This window comes from Sceloporus occidentalis, unplaced genomic scaffold, assembly GCF_023333645.1.
Source record: "Sceloporus occidentalis isolate IW3139 unplaced genomic scaffold, rSceOcc1.0.p SCAF_74, whole genome shotgun sequence".
NCBI classification, from domain to species: Eukaryota; Metazoa; Chordata; class Lepidosauria; order Squamata; family Phrynosomatidae; genus Sceloporus; species Sceloporus occidentalis.
In genome coordinates this window covers 2172999-2192283 of record NW_028317054.1, presented here as the reverse complement: position 1 = coordinate 2192283, position 19285 = coordinate 2172999, and the positions used below count along the sequence as shown (strand labels likewise).

At 38.6% G+C, this 19285-nt stretch overlaps 2 protein-coding genes across 2 annotated transcripts; one reads left to right on the top strand and one right to left on the bottom strand.

The window, feature by feature from the left end:
- The first annotated feature begins 2630 nt into the window (after positions 1–2630).
- Positions 2631–10125, top strand: LOC149285936 (FAST kinase domain-containing protein 1, mitochondrial-like). Its single transcript, XM_089494660.1, has 14 exons — positions 2631–2965; positions 3051–3119; positions 3433–3558; positions 3656–4054; positions 4593–4703; positions 4828–4959; positions 5447–5933; positions 6394–6508; positions 7131–7259; positions 7667–7798; positions 8193–8306; positions 8684–8819; positions 9450–9564; positions 10036–10125. The coding sequence occupies exons 1-14, from the start codon at positions 2631–2633 to the stop codon at positions 10123–10125; spliced, it is 2490 nt and encodes an 829-aa protein (XP_089350786.1).
- A 1173-nt stretch (positions 10126–11298) lies between these two features.
- On the bottom strand, positions 11299–18381 carry LOC149285935 (kelch-like protein 41). The gene is made up of 6 exons (XM_089494709.1): positions 17302–18381; positions 14984–15141; positions 14794–14901; positions 12697–12882; positions 12375–12521; positions 11299–11410 (listed from the first exon to the last, which is right to left on the bottom strand). The coding sequence occupies exons 1-6, from the start codon at positions 18379–18381 to the stop codon at positions 11299–11301; spliced, it is 1791 nt and encodes a 596-aa protein (XP_089350835.1).
- Between the last annotated feature and the right edge of the window lie 904 nt (positions 18382–19285).

Sequence of the window (19285 nt, the reverse complement as noted above, 5' to 3'; positions counted from 1 at the left end):
TATACAGAAAGCTAAGGGGGGGGTGGCTCCGGTCAAAAGAACAGAATCTTATATATAAAAAAGTTCTACTTAAACCTCATGTAACGATCAATGACATTACATTTATTTATATACATAAGACATATAAAAGATTTTAATGCACCCTAATTCACACCCCCTATTACAAAAAGGCCTAAATATCATTCAGCGAGGCGTCTGCTTGAGTTCACCGGTGCCAACTCTACTAAAATACGGAAACGGGAGGGCCCAGGGGCTGCGCCGAGGGCCCTGCACAGGTAAGGTGTGTGAGATGTATATCCGAGTAACCGGCTCCTTCCACGGGTTCGAACCTCCCGCATACTGCAGCAGAGCGGATCACATCTACTGGGCAGGAATACGTGCAAGCTGCGTGCCCTGGAACGCATGCTCGGTGCAGTCACCCTGTGCGGGGAGGTCCCTGGGAATACGATTGTGCAGCGAGCGCTGAGGCCTGGTAAGAGGGAAACCTATACGCACTCACCTAAAGCAGGACGGTGACAGAGGGCCCCAGGAATAAAAAGCCAAAGCTCCGGACCGCCCCGGGGGCAGCAAACCGAACAACGTTCTCACAGAACCAGCCTCAGCGAAGTGCGGGAACCAAACTCCGACACTATCCGGCCCGGGCCCGCCTACCCCAGAGCAGAGAGCGCGCAGAGACTCAGGCATTAGCTATCACATACCGATTAGCACTACCTCTACAACAGTCGAATGGTGTCATTTGCCAAAATGGCCTCGCACAGCATGATCACGTGACCCACACACAAAACACAGATCCTGTAATAGGGCATCGATGTATTTTGCCTTTCAATGCGTTTCGTCGGAGCCAAGTGGCAAGTTAGCAAAGAATGCAAACATGCATCTAACCTCAACCAAGACGGAACACGCGCATGCGTATACACCCTCATTAAAGCTTTGTTTGCTCTGTATTATTCTCTTTTGTTATTCCAAGACATCTGCATTTGAATCAACGATGTAGTGTTACAACGGCACATTTTTGATAAAGCATACTTTTTCGGTTGAGATAAGGCTTTACAGACGACGTAATTTACCAGGCGCATTATATTAGCGTCATCCGGTAGGGTAGAGTTTTATATCTAGAGACATAAGCCGTATAGTTTTTGTTTTCTATCGGATAAGAGAGGGTACATTTTGCTGGACAGCAATAACATAAAATAAAACGTAGCGTCCGTGTTTAATGCCCACCAAATAAACCTTTTTTATATAACAATTATGTAATGTTACCATATTATGTTCTGTCTCTATTGTTTATAACAATGCGCGACGGGTTACAGAATGATGTCACGGATGCGCCAGGAAGTGTTTGACCTGCCAGTAGGTTATCACATGGCTTAGATGGTTTTATTTTAAGTAATTTATATATTTTCTGTTAAGCTTGTTGACTCAATGAGTCGCCTTTGTCGTTATATGTTATTTTTTTTTAAATTGTGTTCTGGTTATTAATGTATTTAATGGTGTGTGTTTGTGGTCTTAAGAGAGAATCAGGCACATTTGCAGGGACAATAACAGAGAATCGAAATCTCTCTGGTCTGAGAGGACTGTCCCCTGGAGTCATATATTTGTATGTAATATATAATATGTGTAGCTTGGAAGGAAGACGAGAGAGGCAAGATATGATAAAACCCTTTAAATACCCTAAGGAATTTAACAAAGTGCATGCGAGACATTTATTTCAAAGGAGAAATATTAGAAGAAGAGGCCATAAAATAAAGACTGCCGGGTAAGAGGTTTAGATGTAATGTAAGGAAGTTTTGTTACTGAGAGGGTGGTAGATAAGTGGAACAGCCTCCCATCAGAATTGGTTGAGGCTAATGCAGTTAGAGACGGTACACAAGCATGGAATAGGCAGAAAGTTATGGGCTGAATGGTTCTTACCAAATTCTACGTTAATGCCGCTTTTAACGAGTGCTAATATATTGAATATACCCCCTTTGTCAGTAGCAAATAAACAACACTGTGAATCTATGACACCATCCCTGCGGTGTTTACCAGGAAGTGACATCAAATGCTAGGAGCACTAAGAATAAATGTTGTGGGTTTTTCCTACCGTTATGCCCCTGTTCTCTAGCAGTTTACATTTTTCCAATGTGTATGAATGAACGTATCACAGTATAGCAATAAAACTAGCGTATATAAGCTGAGTAAAAATAATGTTATTTTGTGCAAATCAAATGCTTTATTTTTCTAAATCATCTATACAGGTAACTGTCAATAGGTGATGAAGTCAGCTGAAGTTACTGGCCACTCTGCCAGTTGTCTCTTGTTATCAGTTTATAAGATCGGAGGTATGCTTGTCCCATCACCCACTACTAGTGTATATGAAAATAACGTGCATCTTATTTGCTATAGCAGTTTGGCCCTTGACATCGCATATAACATTAATGTTAACCATATAGCATTTCACATTAAAAGAATCTCATCTTCAACTCCCTGTTACATTTTTTTTGTTTCTTTGCAGATGCCAAATTTTAATTATGGAAATAATAGAAAGTCAATGAAGTGTTTTTGGCATGGACAACTTACAGGTCAATGAATGAATGAATGAATGAAGGATTTTGTGGTGTCTCCTGGGATTTGCTCTTGAAACCACAGACATGCTTCGTTGTATCCTTAGACACCGTCTTCCGCTGAGGTTGTTGCAAGTGCGCTGTATGAGTGCAGACCCCTTGCTTGATCAGTTGGAGACTTGCACGGGTGAAGATCAAGTTCTTCAGTTGGTCGGGAAAAACAAAGCTAAGCTTTCAGTCACTCATGTGGGTCGTGCCATCAACCTACTGTGGCGGTTTCAGAAAGAGAAACCCACAATGCTGAGAACTGTTGATTACATCAGGAGTCACCCTGAGTTTATTGCCCTTCGGATTTTAGCAGAAAATAAAATTGATTTAATGGATGACAATGACCTGGCAGAAACATTGTACAACATGATAAGGTGAGTATCCAGACCTCATCTTCTCTGTGGTCTTGTCCTAGCAGTGATCGTACATTGAATAGGATTTTGTTACATTTCTTTTAAGGTTTAACGTTGAGGACCACGACTCTTTGGTACAACAGCTGGTGGTTGAAGGTTGGAAGAGATTAGAAACGTAAGTAGAGGTGGAAGCCTACTCTGGGTTCAACAATGATTGTGTCACATACACGTGGATGGACCACTTTACACAGCCATCAAGATAACTACACCTTCTCCTACATAGAATATAATTTAAAGCTGCTGTTCCACTTACTTTGCGATGTTTTTTTATCTTTAGAAGAATTACATTGCCACATCCGCAAGCAAGTTTTATATATTTTTTTAAGACATTTTATGTCAACATAACAAGTGAAATACTTATTTGTCTTTAATAATGGTTTTGGATTTTTTTTATATTTCTGATGGTAATTTATGTTTTTCTTGCTTAGTTTGAACCCCAAAGCACTGTCAAAATTTGCAGTTTGCCTCACAGAGCAACATATGAATACAAGTCCAGTAACAGGGCAGATAGCTAGCATTGTGGACAGGATACTGGATGATCTGGAAGATGCAAGGTATTTTTTGTTAAATTTAAGCGAAACAGTAAAATTATTAGAAGTGGTTAAACCCGCTTGCAGCTGTATAATAAACTCTCTTTTGTGTTGTGCCCAGAATCCTCTCCAGTTTAATGGTCAGCGTGAGCTCGGTCATCTCTCCGAGACTACGGGATCGACTTATAGAAAAAGCAGACTCTCTCGTCGAAACATTGGACGTCTCTCACTTCAATCACCTGCGGAGGATTGTACAGTTCCTCAGGAATGTTAAATACACACACAGGCCGCTGCTGGAAAAATGCAATCAAAAGTTAATTCAAAGCATTAGTCTTATGGACCCAGAAATCTTATGTATCATTATTGGCTTGTATCAGTCTTTACAGTTCCACAACTCAGAGTTTCGACTGTTGGCAAAGGCACGGTTGATTGAGTCGATGGACCAGTGCAGTGACACTGCTAGCTTTACAAAACTGTTTGCTACCCTAGGACCTATGGCAGGACAAGAGACCAGAGAAAAGTAAGCTTTTCCATCTATGATTATTCCCCTTTTAAGATAAAAACTGCTAATGACATTAAAATGCTGTATCTATGTGAGGCTCTTTTTGCGCTATAATTGTGTTTAGTATGGCCTCCTAAAATGCTTGGGCTTTAATCTTAAAAGAGAGGACATTTTAGATGACAAGAGGTCATCATCTAAAACTAGAGGGTTGTATATAATTAGATTAAGGTTTACTTAACTGACAGGAGGGTGGGTAAGCGGAACGGCTGCCCAGCAGAAGTAGTACAGTAAGGAACTTTAAACATGCATAGAGTAGACATATGACTATCCCCAATCTAAGGCAACACCAAGGACCGATTAGAGTCTTTACAACATAAAAAGCAGACAGATGAAATGCTGCCCGATTCTCCATTTCTATGATTAATATATATTTTTAGTTCCTTATATATATTCGACAGTCCCTGTCCAAGCATGATATGTTTTCAAATCTAGCTACTTATATTCCATTCTCTGTACAATCATGTAACTTTTGACCTTTTCCCATTTGGTTCCGCAGACTTGAAGAAGATGCCTTGAAATTGGTTGATAAAATGAGCCCTCAGCAGATTTTGGCTGTCCTTGGAACAATGGAAGAAATGGAATGCAGAAACGCTCTCCTCATACAGAAGTAATATGCGTTATTTTGGGTCATAAAAATAGGGAACGCGTGAGACGAGTTCATATTTACACTTTTTTTTGCCTACAAAAATATAATTTTTATTTTATATATATATTTTTTTACATTTTTACAGAATTGCATCCCTCTTGCATAGGTGTTTGAATACCTATAGACCGGTAGAGTTGGCTAAAGTAACACAAGCTTTGGTGGTGATGCGCTGCCAAACCCCAGAAGTATTTACACAGCTGCAGAAGCTTCTGATAAGGTGATTTTTATATGTGTTATTACCCATTATGTGACAGGAAACGTTTTTCTGATTGAAGCATCCCAGAATTCTCTTACTACGTAGCCCACAATGTGTTTCTGGTAATTCCTGTGTATTTAGATTATAGTGTTAAGATATTGTGCATCAGTTGGGTTGGAAGAATCTGTAGGGATAGTAAATTTTATAATTTATTAACGTGCATGAAGTGTCAAATCCCAGTTTATCAATGGTTAATCTGTAAGGGACAGCTGGATTTTTAATTTCTTAAAATACAGTGAGATTTAGAAAAATATTTGTTTTAAAATTTGTAATGACATAGGCTTCTTAAGCCTCTGCAGTGGGGGGTGTGTGTGTATATATATATATATATATATATATATAATATAATATGTATATAATCTGTTTTGCTTTCCCAAATATGCATGCATTGTGGGCCATTTTGAAACCTGCAGGTTTTTTTATATTTCTTTTATTTCCGTTTTCACAGCCATTTAAAAAAACGCTTCATCCCGTGTGATGTGGCAATGTTGACCCGGGTCCTCACTATACTGCCCTCTCCTAGAGTAGATGAACAGATCGTTTCTAAAGTGGAATCTATTCTGCCCCAATGTAGCCTCAGTGACCTAAGCGCCTTAGCGCTTGCAATCATAAAATGGGTGCGGACAGACAAGCTGTCTCATTACAATCCATCTGTAGCATACGGCGGCCTCCTAAAAGAATTAAATGCCTGCGGGCTTGAAAGAATCCAGAAGATAGACAACGTTGACCTTCTTCTGGAAGAACTGAAGTACATGACCGGCGACTGGCTGGAAGAAGTGCTTTTGAAAGAAACTCTAAATTCCTTTGAGCGGTTATTAGATCAGGTTACGTTCAGAAACGTGACGGATATTGCGCTGTTTATTACACGAACCAACTGCCTTTGTACCCCTCTGCTTAACAAAATCGCCTCTGTGACAGTGGAGAATATTGCCAAGGTAAGTAAAAGTTCTGAAATGTTCAGTAAACCATGTTGTAGGCTTTAGGTCAGGGGTGTCCAACCTTCGGCCCTCCAGCTGCTGCAGGACTACATCTCCCATAATGCTCTTTCAGCCAAGAAGCAGGCTGAGGAGTATGGGAGGTGTAGTCCTGTAGCAGCTGGAGGGCTGCAGCTTGGACACCCCTGCTTTAGGCTCTTGTTTAGTGGTTATCGGTCCACTCCGTGTTATCCTTTTTTTTTCCAGTTTAATAAATGTAATGGGAATTCGGTCTGAACCTGAGGAACATTCTGCTTGCGCTCAGATGTGATATGGGTGCAAGTTTTAATTATTTTGCTACTTGAAAGTCCCTTTAATTATTGCTCTGACCCTTTTAATACAATCATCATGTATAAAATATAAACATAATTTTTGAAAGCAAGAAAACAAGTATTTTACTTTTGTATTTTTTTCTTTTAAGATCCATTACTCTGCGATGTATGCAATTCTGCTTCCTTTTATTGTACTGAATTACGATCCCCCTCAAGGAGAGGAGTTCTTTGAAACATGCATTCAACGTTTCCTGCCTCACATAAGTAAGTATGGCTTGAATTTTGTGAGTAAGTAGAATAATAGTCGATCTTTATAAGAAACTCGGCTTGGTCCATTAATTTCACTGCAGTTTGTTAATTTATACGATGGAAGAACGTGATGCTAGAAATGTAACGTAAGGAACAGTTTGGCTCATCCATTTCCCATCATGTATAATAAGGAAATGGATGTAGCCATATCGGTCAACGAGAAGATGACGGTAATACCGTTTATTGGTCCAACCTAGTAAAAGATTGGATCAAGCATGATCAGTGATCTATAAATTGGCTTCTGCCTTTTTCTACTGTCTGTAATCCTTGCATCCACTAGCTTTCTCTACTGCTTTGTAATAAGATGTTTTGCTGTAATTTGCAAACTTTTCCTTAAGTTTTATGATCATTATCATAGTTGTTAATATCTTTTGAGCATTTATATTTTTAACTATATTAATTATACTTCAAAGGAGTTGAAATGTTCAGACAAGAGGTCACAGGCTTAGATGTAATGTAAAGATGTTGTACTTCACTGGTAGGGTGATGGATAAATGGAACAATCTTCCAGCAGAAGTGGTAGATGTTAATACAGTAAAAAAAATAAAATATTTTATCTTTATTTTTCTCTATACAGATGCCATAGACCCTCACCTTTTGGTGCTGACTGGCTATGCCTTGGCCGTTGCAGAATATTTTCCGGAGGAGCTAATAAAAGCTTTATTCAACATCGATTTCCTGAGCAGACTGGATGCGCAGTTAGAAAGTAGGGGTTACATTTTATTCTTCTTTATCCTTTCAATTTTTTTTCTTTAACAACCCCGTTCGTGTTAGAGCTGTATAGTATACTTTTGTTTTATTTAAACACGCACTAGATCTGATGTCGTTTTTTTTTTTAATTTATTTTTTTAAAAGAAGAATGTTTACAGACATGTTACGGCAGCTCATTTTGTATATATTCACGTGAGTGAACAAGGACACTACATTTACGAGATTCAAAGTAGGCTGCTAGAATTTTTTGAATTCTAATATTGAAGACATTTTCGATGCAGCTCACACACGCATTATTAAAGCAAAAATATCCTCGTTTCTATGGTGTATTTTCCAGATCACATCTACTCTGTATCTATAGATCTACAGCATTTTAATGACTTGCATCTTGCTTGATTTCAGCCCTTCCGTCTGCGTTAAATATTAGGATCCGGCTCCGGCTGATGCAGTTAAATCGTGCGGTGTGTCTCGAGTGCCCTGAATACCAGATCCCATGGTTCCACGATCAGTACTGTCAGCAGGTTCAGCACCGAGGTGAGACATTTCCTGGTTACATGGTAATCTTTTTGCTGTACTGAGGGTTCAATCTGTTATCAGACCAACTGTATACTTTTTCAGGTGTCTTCCTCCACTTTTAGTTTAGTTGTGTTGTCATTTCTTTCTTTGCATTAATTTGATCCTCTTGACTTAACCAACTTTAAAAGATGAACCTGTAAGATCAGAGGAATGCTGCTGAGAACCATGTCTCTTCCAAATGGTCTCCAAAATAAATGGCTGCTCTTTACCCTTTGAAAGTTTACAGGGACCCATGTTTTATTGTAGCTCACAAGGTCTTTTGCTTTTGAAGAATGTTTTCTTTTTTAGTATTTTTAGGCTTACACATTGTGGGTTTTTTTGTCTCAAATTTTGTCATGGCCTCTCCCTGCAGTGAGCGGGAGCATAAACTCGGTGCAGAGGCAGATCCACCAGTTTCTGGGAGAGATTCTTGGAGGATTAAACTATGTTAAAGTATCTGTGATGACCCCTTACTATCATTCTATAGGTAAGATATAAGGGTTACTCTCCATTGCTGTTATTTGGCCGTGGACATGACCTTAGCAAAGAGGAATAGGGCTGTATGTGTTGCGAACAGCAATGATTGTTATAAAAATTACACTAATGTAGATAATTACTAAAAATTACTAACAAGCTGCTTACTTTTCTCAGTTTATTGTATACGGAAAAAGTGAGTTATTTAAAACAATCATTGTTTAGTTTTAATGAGCTATTTGTATTTAATTCATCCACTTGCAGTTGAATAGTCAGCGAAATGTTTAATCTTACCTGTATCCCAAATATAATGACCTTTTTACTTTTTTTGGAAGGGGGGGTTCTCTACTAAGTTGTAGACATAGTAGTTTTCTTTTGTTTTCTCTTTAGATTTTGAATGCATATTGGATAAAAAGAAAAGACCAATTCCTTACATGGACCAGCTTTCTGCTGATTTATCGAAAATGCAATGGGGGCCAGATAATCAGTTATTGGAAACAAAGTCCCTACCGCCTGGGGCTCAAAGGTCAGTTAAAATTGTGTTGAGCTATCAGCTGCTGTGCTTAATATAGAAAACGAAAAAACATTCATGGGGGGAGACATATACAAGCAAGCTATTAGGGGGCTTAGATGGCACATGCAAGCTGTTTGGGGACAAAGATGACACAGAAAGGCTCTTTGGGGGCTAAGATTGCACTGACAAGCTGTGTGGGGACAAAGATGACACAGAAAGGCTCTTTGGGGGCTAAAATGGCACTGACAAGCTATTTGGGGACAAAGATGACACAGGCACTTTGGGGGCTAAGATGGCACTGACAAGCTGTTTAGGGACAAAGTTGGAAGAAATAAGTGACAAGTGTACCAGTTCAAACCAAAGTGCTAAATTAATATAAAAGTGACTCCCAGTGGATAATCCACTACCAATAGGTGGAAAAAAACCAGCAACAAAGCTGCCACTGACAAACTGGTAGCTTATCTGGCACTGTGGGACGTTTTGCTTGGTGAAGTCACTTTTTGTTTCATGTTGCATCCCTTGTGGCTGCCGTCATTGGCCTACTGATAAGGGCAATTGGGAAAAGTCAAATGTCTACTTTAAAATGTACACAAAATAAAATTGCGTGCAGAAGTGAAAGGTCATTGTTTTGATTCTTAACAGAATAGCAGTGGAGTTTCTTGATTCAAAGGCATTCTGCAAAAACTCTTCGCATATTAAAGGAGAATATGCCATGAAGAAGAGGCATCTGGAGATTTTGGGTTACCATGTAGTTCAGGTAATGGGAAAGCATTGTTCTGGTGGGTGATCCTCTTTAGATATCTTCTATAGTTAGTGTTTTTATTTTAGTAAAAAAATATTTTATACTGCTTCATGTAGGAAGGTGCCAGCGCTGTACAACCTGTCAAGGAGTTTAGAAAATAGCTGAATCAAAGTTCTTAGCTAATGAAGCATAATTGTACATCTGTGTTATAATAAAATATTTGAAGGGTTGTCAAATATATTACAAAAGGCAACATTTGCATTCAGACACAACTAGGCGCAAAGACAATCAGGAGAGAGGTGCTTGAAAGTCGACGGAAGAGCGTCTGAAATCAGCAGGGCTAGAACTAAGCCCCTCTTCCTTGCCTCCCATGTCCCCCTAAAAAGAGCATTTGAGGCACACGAGTCATGTCTTATGGAGATTACTGAGCTAATAAATGGAAAATATATTGTATTGTTCTAATTACTGATTATGTGCATTTTTCAGATTTCTAGCTTGGAGTGGAACTCAATGGAGCTGTCCACAAAAGATGCCTGGAAGGACTACTTAAGGAAGAAACTATTTGATGACTTATAATGCTTTTTTATAGAATGTATTTATATTTTATTTTCAATAAAAATATTTTTTTTCCAAAACGATTTTAGCAGCCTCTCAGTAATCCTTTTTAGGTTTTTTTCCCCCTACATATACTGTGCCTAAATGTCTTGTTATTAAGAAATAATTGGCTGCTAGGACTGACTAAACTTGTGTTTCTATGTATGGCAGCAGATAAAGTTACATCTCCGTTCATCCTCCTTTTCTTAGTTTCTCCTCCAGTCCTAATGAACGATCATCATACCAATGCATTTGCAGTTTTGCATCTGTTTTTTTACTTTGATCTCTAAAATCTTGCTGAAACCAGGACCCCCACCATGTAGAAATCTAAACTTAAGAATGTGTGAGGGTGAAAATTTGGGAGAGATAAGGACATATAGCACTGATTTCCCAGGTGCAGTTTTAACCATATTTTACCAATGCTTATAATTTGACACCAAGATAACACGTTCTAGTCATTTATTCATACATTGATTGTGACTGTTGCTTAAAAATAGTAACTTTTAATGTGAAATAATTTATAATATGAATTGTAATCCGTTTTATGAATCTGCCCATCTTATTTTCATAAACAGTCTAATAAGTTATAGAAACCATGGGCCAGAGTACATCCGAGCTCAATAATTCTGTGTTCAAGGCCAACTGCCAGCACGGGTCATTGCATCTGTCCTTGTGGATGCGGACCCCTGTGGCTGTAGATGCAGACCCCTGTGGCTGTAGATGCGGACCCCTAAAGGAGCTGCTTCAGCCCTTCTTAGTTCCAGCTAACACTTCTCCTTTCATGACAAGGTGGACTCAACTAGGTCTTGGGTTCTGTAGGCCCTCTGGTGTGAAAATCAGTGGAAAACATAATCTATAATAAAGTCATACACTCACATGTATATATTTATTTATATATAGAACATGGTTATTATATATTGGCTCTTGTAAATCTGTCCCTACTACATTTTTATATTCCAAACCTATTATCTATACTCAAGACCCGCACACCACTCCAACCCAAGAACGGAGATTTTGTTTGTTCACAATGTATGGAAGTCAACAGTTTTATTCTTTTAGCTATAAATTTCTGTACAACTTTTGTTTTATTCTTGAACAAGTAGCAGTGACAAAAACAAAGGACAACGCATTTTTCTGTAAACTTTAAGTGTACACTTATAACTTTGTAAGTTTAAAAAGGTTGAGGCGTGTCTGAAGACAGGTGGCTCCAGAAGCGTATCTGATTTCTTTTAACATTCCGCTCCATTCTTTTTTGTCATCCTCAAACCTGAGAAGAAAGCGAAGAATTTTTACTACAATCCAATCCAATATATAATCCAATCTGTCTTGATGCAATGTATGAGAATTTGGGGTTTTGTAGATTTTGTTGTGTATTTAATTGTACTAAAATATTTTATATAATTCTCTCCACATCCTTAATTATTCCTAAATCAAAACTATTAAAAGGCTTATTCTAATGATAAAGCTAGAATGAATATAAATCTGGATCAAGCGGAAGTAGAAGAGTTGATTGCCCATTTTATAGTACAATTCACATTTCCAGCAATTTATTTTTCTTGCATTGTTTTCGGTCAAGAGGACTTAGGATAGTCCTCTTGACCGAAAACAATGCAAGAAAAATAAATTGCTGGAAACATCTCCTGTAAGTGTCAGCTTCAGACCTTAACTTTAAGATTAAAGGTAGCATAACTACATTAAATTAGTAACGCGATGCACTATTTTACCCCACGGAAGCTGACATCTTACAATTATTTCCTGGACTGATAATCTTTCATTAAAGGAGGGCAACTGCTTAATAAAAGACTGGGAATAATGCAACTCCTGAGATCAGGGGATTAATGTGGTTGCTTCAATCAGAGATGATGTAAGAAGGTTAAGCAGCAGCATAGGAGCCCCATTGATTTAAGGTATAACTATAACCCACCAACATTTCAGGCACCCAGAAGAAGACACAGTTTTTCATTTTCTTTTAATTAATTGAATTACAGGTAAGGGCTCCATAAATAATTTTGCTTGATCCAATTAAAATTTAGAACTACCCCTGACTCCAATGGAATATGAGTAGGGTTTCTATTACATATACCAAGCTATTGCATTTCTATAACATATATACAAAGTCAGAGCCCTAAATAATCATTTGGAACAGCGCTTTTCTTCTATAAGTGAATCGGATTAGAGTTCTGAATGTAAAATTCATAGATCCACTTTTTTTAAAAAAGATCTCCACTTACTTCCACACATCAGTGACTTCCGATGGTGCAAATTCCTGGGATTCGAGCTGAACCATAGCAAAGCCTCCGATTGCATACAAAGACCCGGCTAGAGTCGTCATGTTAATTGAGCTTCTCTCCTGGGGGAATTCTGAAATCGTCTCCCACCTAAAAAAAAAAAGTGAACAAATATATTTAGTTATTGCCATCAAATGAATGTGAGGAAGCCAAATGCTTTGTGCACTATGCACCAAAGTCTAGAGAAAGAAAGTTCAATAGGAAATCATTGCAATCAACTTAAAATACAGTTACTTTTATTAAAAAAAACTTCAAATATACTCACTTGTTGGTTGCAATATCATACGCTTCAACTGATGCGGTTAGACCTTCTTCAGTGACACCTCCGGCTACAAAGATCTTGCCATTATGTATTGTTGCCCCAAACATGGAACGAGCTGTTCTCATGGGTGGAAGGTCTTTCCAGTCTCCTTTCTTTGGGTTAAATACAAACATCCGTCCGGTACATTTCCTATTAAAAAAAGTCATGATCTCAGATCAGATTATTTCAAGTGGGCACCGAATAAAATCTAATATTACAAAAGGTACTACATACCAGCCTGCTACAGTATATTCTCAAAACCTTAATGTGAAGTTTTTTTTATTAATTTTTTACACATAAAAGGAGATATTTGTTCTAGATTATGTCCACTCCTAGAATCTAGAACCAATGCTTTGTGGTGAGAGTATGTAGTGAGGTTTCATCCTGACAATCTTAAGTATTGTCACATTCCCATAAGAGACAATTCAGATTTAGAGTATGGTGAAAATGGTAGGGGGGGGGGGGCTATTATTTAAATCCCAAATTTAGGATAACACAATAACTAAAGCGACCTCAGGCCAGTTCGTCATCTTAAAATAAACCATGGTGTGATTCCGTTTATTGTGCATTTGGAACTTCACTTTATAATGGTGTGCACAATTCTCCATAGTTCCTTTGGCTGCTGTCAGCAAATTTGGCTACCTGATGTATCACACCTCTGACATTTAATGGGTTAAACAATCTCCGTTAGTATGCAGTGCTGCCCGGGATTTAAACGTTTAAGACCGGGGGGGGGACATGAATGTTCTCGGATTTCAGACTCTTGACAGGTGCAAGTTGAGTTGTGTTTGACAGAGTCTACAAGGCACCCGCGGAGATCGGCTGGAGGCTTAAAATGGCAAATACCCTTTTCAATTCAGATGGTGCGGTAACAGGTGCTACATGTAGGCTGAACAAGAAGCCTCAGACAAATGGCAAATGGTGTATTTTTAAAAAAAAAATCCCCAGTGATAATTCTGCATTTACTATATTGATAAAAAAAAACAAACTAAAACCTGTAAATACGATTTTGTATCTCAAACTAAATGGATACATTTTAAGATATACAATAAAAAGCATTTTTAATCTAACACTTCAAAGGTCAACATGGGGACTGTAGCTTAACAAAGCTACTAGAGCACTCCTATGCAAAATCCATCCCTACACTAAATTATATGCCACTTAATTAGGAGTTCTGTAGATTTATTCATTACTACACCACATTCAGCCATTTCCATAGAGATGGTTTTTTATCCAAGGAGTTAGCTTTACTTTAAGTCCAGTATTTCACAGATGAAAGATACAGGGTTTTTTGTTTGTTTGTTATTTTAGAATGTAACAATGTCAGTTATTATTATAGGTACTCACGCTACTGGCTCTATCACAATGTCTCTAATGAGCTTCTGTTGTGGCAACGAATTGTGTCTAATATCAGTTAGATGTTGCTCTGTGATCTTATTAGATAGGCAGTGGTTAGGATGTGGAAATAGCGGTGAGTTAAGAGTTTATAATATTCTCTATCTCTATATAGAAAGAAATTTAAAATACTGATTTATACTCTGATATAGTCGCTAAGGGCAGTTCTTCTTATGAAGCCTTCTTTCTCTTTTGCTCATTGTTTCTAAACTAATAATGGTGTGGATTTTCTGCTGTCACATACCCTGCCGGTGTACTTCCCTACGAACATGGGTATGTATGTATGCGGGGATGAGCAGTCTTGACTCTAGTTATGGCTCTGGACCATTTAAACCTTCCAGCATGTCCACCCACTGAGTTCCTTACTCACCCTGCTTATTGTGATGTCATTCAAGAAGCATTACATTAAAATAATTCTAAAATGATTAGACGATGTATAGAGATAAATAGAACAAGAGCCTTTAAAGATCAAGCATGAGTTAAGTTCCATTTGCTACAATGGTCGATCAACACCGCTTTATTGGACATGACATTCAGTCTCATTCCTAACTTGTTTTCTGCTTGCTCGTGATTTGGAATAGTAATGACTTCCACCTACCGTGTTGCCACCTAATGGGAATATGCAGTCCCTAAAAATTATATCACTAGTCCTTAATTACCACTTACTTGTCATCTGTTTTTCCTCCAAAGCAGTAGATCAGCCCATTATGTGACACTACAGAATGCCCGTATATCTTGATTGGCAACTTCTTTGCTTCTTTCCAAGCCACAGCCCTAAAAAGGAGACATTTAACTTTAATACAGCATTGTGAGAGATGCTAAACTGTGGCAGGTGCGGGAACCATATAGAACATACTTAGGATCATAGCAGAAAACGGAATCCAGTGACTCTTCAGACTGCAGATCTTTGCCACCGATGGCATAGATCAAGTCGTCTGCCTCACCCAGGCCAAATAGACACCTGGCAGACGGTAGAGGTGGGAGTCCAATCCATTCACCAGCGATGCTATCCAGCTAAAAGAAACATGTACGAAATGCGCACGTCAGCAATCATTAAATGTCACAAAATGCTACCGGCAATTCATTTACTGGTCCTGATGTCAGCAACACAACAACGTGTATTACTTTTTTTTTCTTGAATCATGTCCTGTTTATATTTATTTACATTATATTTTAGGTATTTCTCATATTGCTATATAAAAGACACGATGGCAGCATATATATAGCAAGATAAAATGCAAAAGAGAATTAATTGCACAACTCGCTGACGCTAAATTTCTGTTTGATTATAGGAAAATTACAAATATGACTAGATTAAAAGGGAGTTTAAGGAATAAAACAGAAAACAGTAAACAACCCCATGTTATGGACCTAATGTTGGCACATAGCAGGAGAGCGGAGCATTATCTTGAGTATTACAGTTACTGATTTGGAAGACTCACATAGGGAGACTTGGCAATTCTAAAACTCACATCCATATAGTTCAAACCCTGGACTGGCTACCTGGCACCTCAGGCAAATGCCTGGTGGGCCGCTGCCAGACATGGTTCCGTATGCACCTGATCTGCTTCTCCCATTGACCGCACGCTACGTAAACATATAAACATTACATGCGGCCTGTTATATCCAGCCATCGGCTGCGCTTATGTCATTAGGGCGGCCGCCAGCCTTAAAGTGCCAGAGCCGCCCTTTTTATCCTCAGTCCAGGCCTGTGCCCTTGCCACAATCTTACATACCTTTCATGATCAATTATAGCTTATTTTTCGTGGTGAGTTTAAGTACTGCTGTCCTCTATATGTGAATTCTTTGTACAATATTTGTTTTGAGTAATTAGCATTCAATGAAGGAGAAAGAATATAATGCTAGTAACATTGAACTTGACAGCGGGTAAAAGCCATTTGGGTCATCTCTTCCCCCATTGTTTTTTTGTCTGGTCTTGAGACTCATGTTATGGGCAGCTTTATGTCTATCCCATGCATGTTTTATTTCACTGTGAATTCCCAGTGCTAATGGGATCGTCACATAGTCAGAGTTATCGTGAGCCAGAATTTAGGAACGCAGTTGGATAGATTATGCTGAGGTGAAAGCGGGGACACAACTTCTACAGTCATCTATAAATTCCATAAATTCAAGTTTAAAATCTGATTTTGCATATGCTTAACACTGGGCGAACTTGTATATCCTCTCGTTAAATAATGTTCCTGTATTGTGTTGCCCACCCTATGTACTAAAAATTCTTGTATGTGAAAATAACTTCTATAGCATAGCAAACGAACCCACTGGACCTACAGATTTTGGACGCTTGCATTAAATGCATTTTTTTTTAAAATTCATAGTAGATGGTTAATTTTTCCTTTTTTTGTGGTATTTTATCCTTTCAAAATATACTTGGAAGAATAAATTAAGAATAAATAACTCCTGGTTCTCCAGCTTGAAAGAATATTGGGAGTAATTATAATAAAATATTCCTCCCACTCAATAGCTTGGCTGTTAGGAACACAATCTTGGTAGGGTTAATTTAGGATATCTTATATCACTACAAACTTAATTGTATGACGCCAAACATTTCATTTTCAGGCTAAATGGTTGGGGAGGGATAAAAGGGGAGCGACTTTAATTGCAACCCCCTACATAACTGAATTTAGACAGCTGTCAGACATTTCCCCAGACCTTCCACTCACTCCATCAATAGGCTTTCAGGATCTCCTGAAGTAAAGGTCTCAGATCCATTAGTATGTATCTCGGTGAGGAACACCCTGGTTCCCTAGTTACACGTGAACTTTAAGAAGTTTTGTTAGGAGATATGTTACCAGAATTCTTTATATACTCGTGAAACAGCAATACACACATATGTTGAAAATAACACCATGTGTTTGGGATATATGTAAAAGATCAGAGTGAAACATGGAAAATGCATAATTCCCCCTTAGTTCCTATGTGATGTCCTGAAGTGTGCACCTCTGTGGTACAACGAAGCTTCGTAAGTGCTTAATATTGGTTTCATATTTCAAAATGAATGAAAGTTCTCTACATTATACCAGCTTGCTCCAGACTCTAACATGGGGCTTTGGACATAGACCATAAAGTGCATTATTACCATTCCGGCATCCAACCGGCAAGGACGGTCCAGAAGAACGTTTCCATATCAATAAACACCCTCTTTTTGAGACGTACCTGGAAGAAGTATGACTGCAAAGGCTGATCCTTGTTTTCCTCATCAACGTACAAACCACCAATCACATAGACTTCGTTGGATTTGGCGACTATGCTGGAATGATTCCTTGGAATCAGCTCGGATAATGCCACCAAGAAGCATTCATTTTCAACAGCATCATAGGCCACTGTAGCGGTGTCGCTAATCATAAGGATCAGATCTTTGACAAACATACCATGTCTTGGAATGTCATTGAGATATCCAGGAAGTAATTCTTCATCACCAGCTTCATTGACTTTGGAAGGTTCAGGTAGCTTGCCAGCATAGGCATCCTTAATAATCTTGACTTTTTTTAGTATTTCTTGATTACCTTTGATTAGGTCATCTTTTTCTACATGTTCTTTGAAATATTTTTCAGACATCAAGCGGAATCGAATGCAGTCGAAGACATCATTTAGGCTCTTTACTTTGTTCTCCTTGTCCGTCCTAGCCCATTTCATCACAGCCTCAAAAACGACTTCTTCCTTTTCGATGTTCAAGGCATCGTTGGATATTACAGCAATGAGCTCGTGGGGGGCAAGCTGCAGAAAGTCGTCTTCTTTGCATATTTGGGCAAATCGGTCAGAAACGTAATCTCGAGCAGTTATTGCAAGTCTTGGGCAGTCCAAAAGAAGACCCAATCTAAAGATGGCAAGGCAATTAGTAGGGGAGAGTCTCCTCTGAAGATAAGTGACACAGACAGTGAAAACAGATGGGATTTGAAAGCGGCTGGCCAATGCAAAAATATCCTGCACATTACCATCATTAAGCTCAATATCAGCAGAGTATAGATATTTAATTATGGATTCCAGGACAGTTGGGTCGACATTCTCTAAATCCACATTTTTTTTCTTCTCCTCATTTTCCTCGGATAAGAATAACTCACGGAAGTAGGGGCTACAAGCAGCAAGAATCAGTCGGTGGCAAGGAAGGCTTTTGTCACCAGCTTTCAAGTAGCAGTCAACAAATTTATTTTCATCAAGAAGCTCTCTGAGGCCATCTTGAAGAAGAGTCGATTGGTAAAGTCGAAGTTCTTCTTTCAGATCTTTCGTGGGATCCATTGTTCTATTTCTACAAGTTCGTGGAGAGGCTTGAGATAGGACTGAATAAGGCCCAGCCGCTGTCAGCTCTCAAGGCAAGCAGTGAAAAGGCTGATCTGTGAACTCCACCAAGCTTAAAGTCTCTGCAATTTAAGCTGGCCGGCTAAATATAGGTACAGACTCTTACAATATGGAATTCAGGTTGGCCAATTTAGAAAGAGGAATTGCTCAGGCAGCTGTCACAGATTGAAAGAAACAACTGGAGATTTTGGTCACTAAGGGGGGTATCTTTCTCGCAGTTACCACCACCAAGGAGAAGTATTGCCATACAGGCATTCAGATTCTACTCAACTGTAATTATAGTTTTTCTATGCTTTTCCATCAAATGTCCATTTTTGCCCATTGGACATGTGTGCCAGATATTGAGTCAGGCCCTGGACGTCTCCAAGGTGTACTTTATTTTACTAATGAAAAATACCCAAGATGAATACAGATAAGATTGTTCTGACATTCATGGTTACTACCTAGTTACTATTTAACATTTTTGTGAAGGGCTGCTAAAGGGTCAATATCTTAGGATCATTTTAACTTTTAAGTTTCTCCTACAGGACTCATTAACCATGTAATTTCTATGAATTTTAATTAACATTTATCTTGTGTTTTGTCTCATTAAATTGCGGTTCAATGCTTTTCAATTTAATTTCAATTACACGAAATAATGAATTTATTTATATATGTTTTCTTTTCCAAAAAATAACCAGTTTGTCTTGTAAGGGTGATGTCGTGTACGCTGGCAGAGCTGTAAATGACAATGTTTCTATTCTTAGCTGCTGCAAGATTGCTCGGACAGGGATTCCAGCCCCGATGAGATACAACTTGAATGTTCTACGGTAACTCCTTTGGACATGTATGTGAAATGCACACA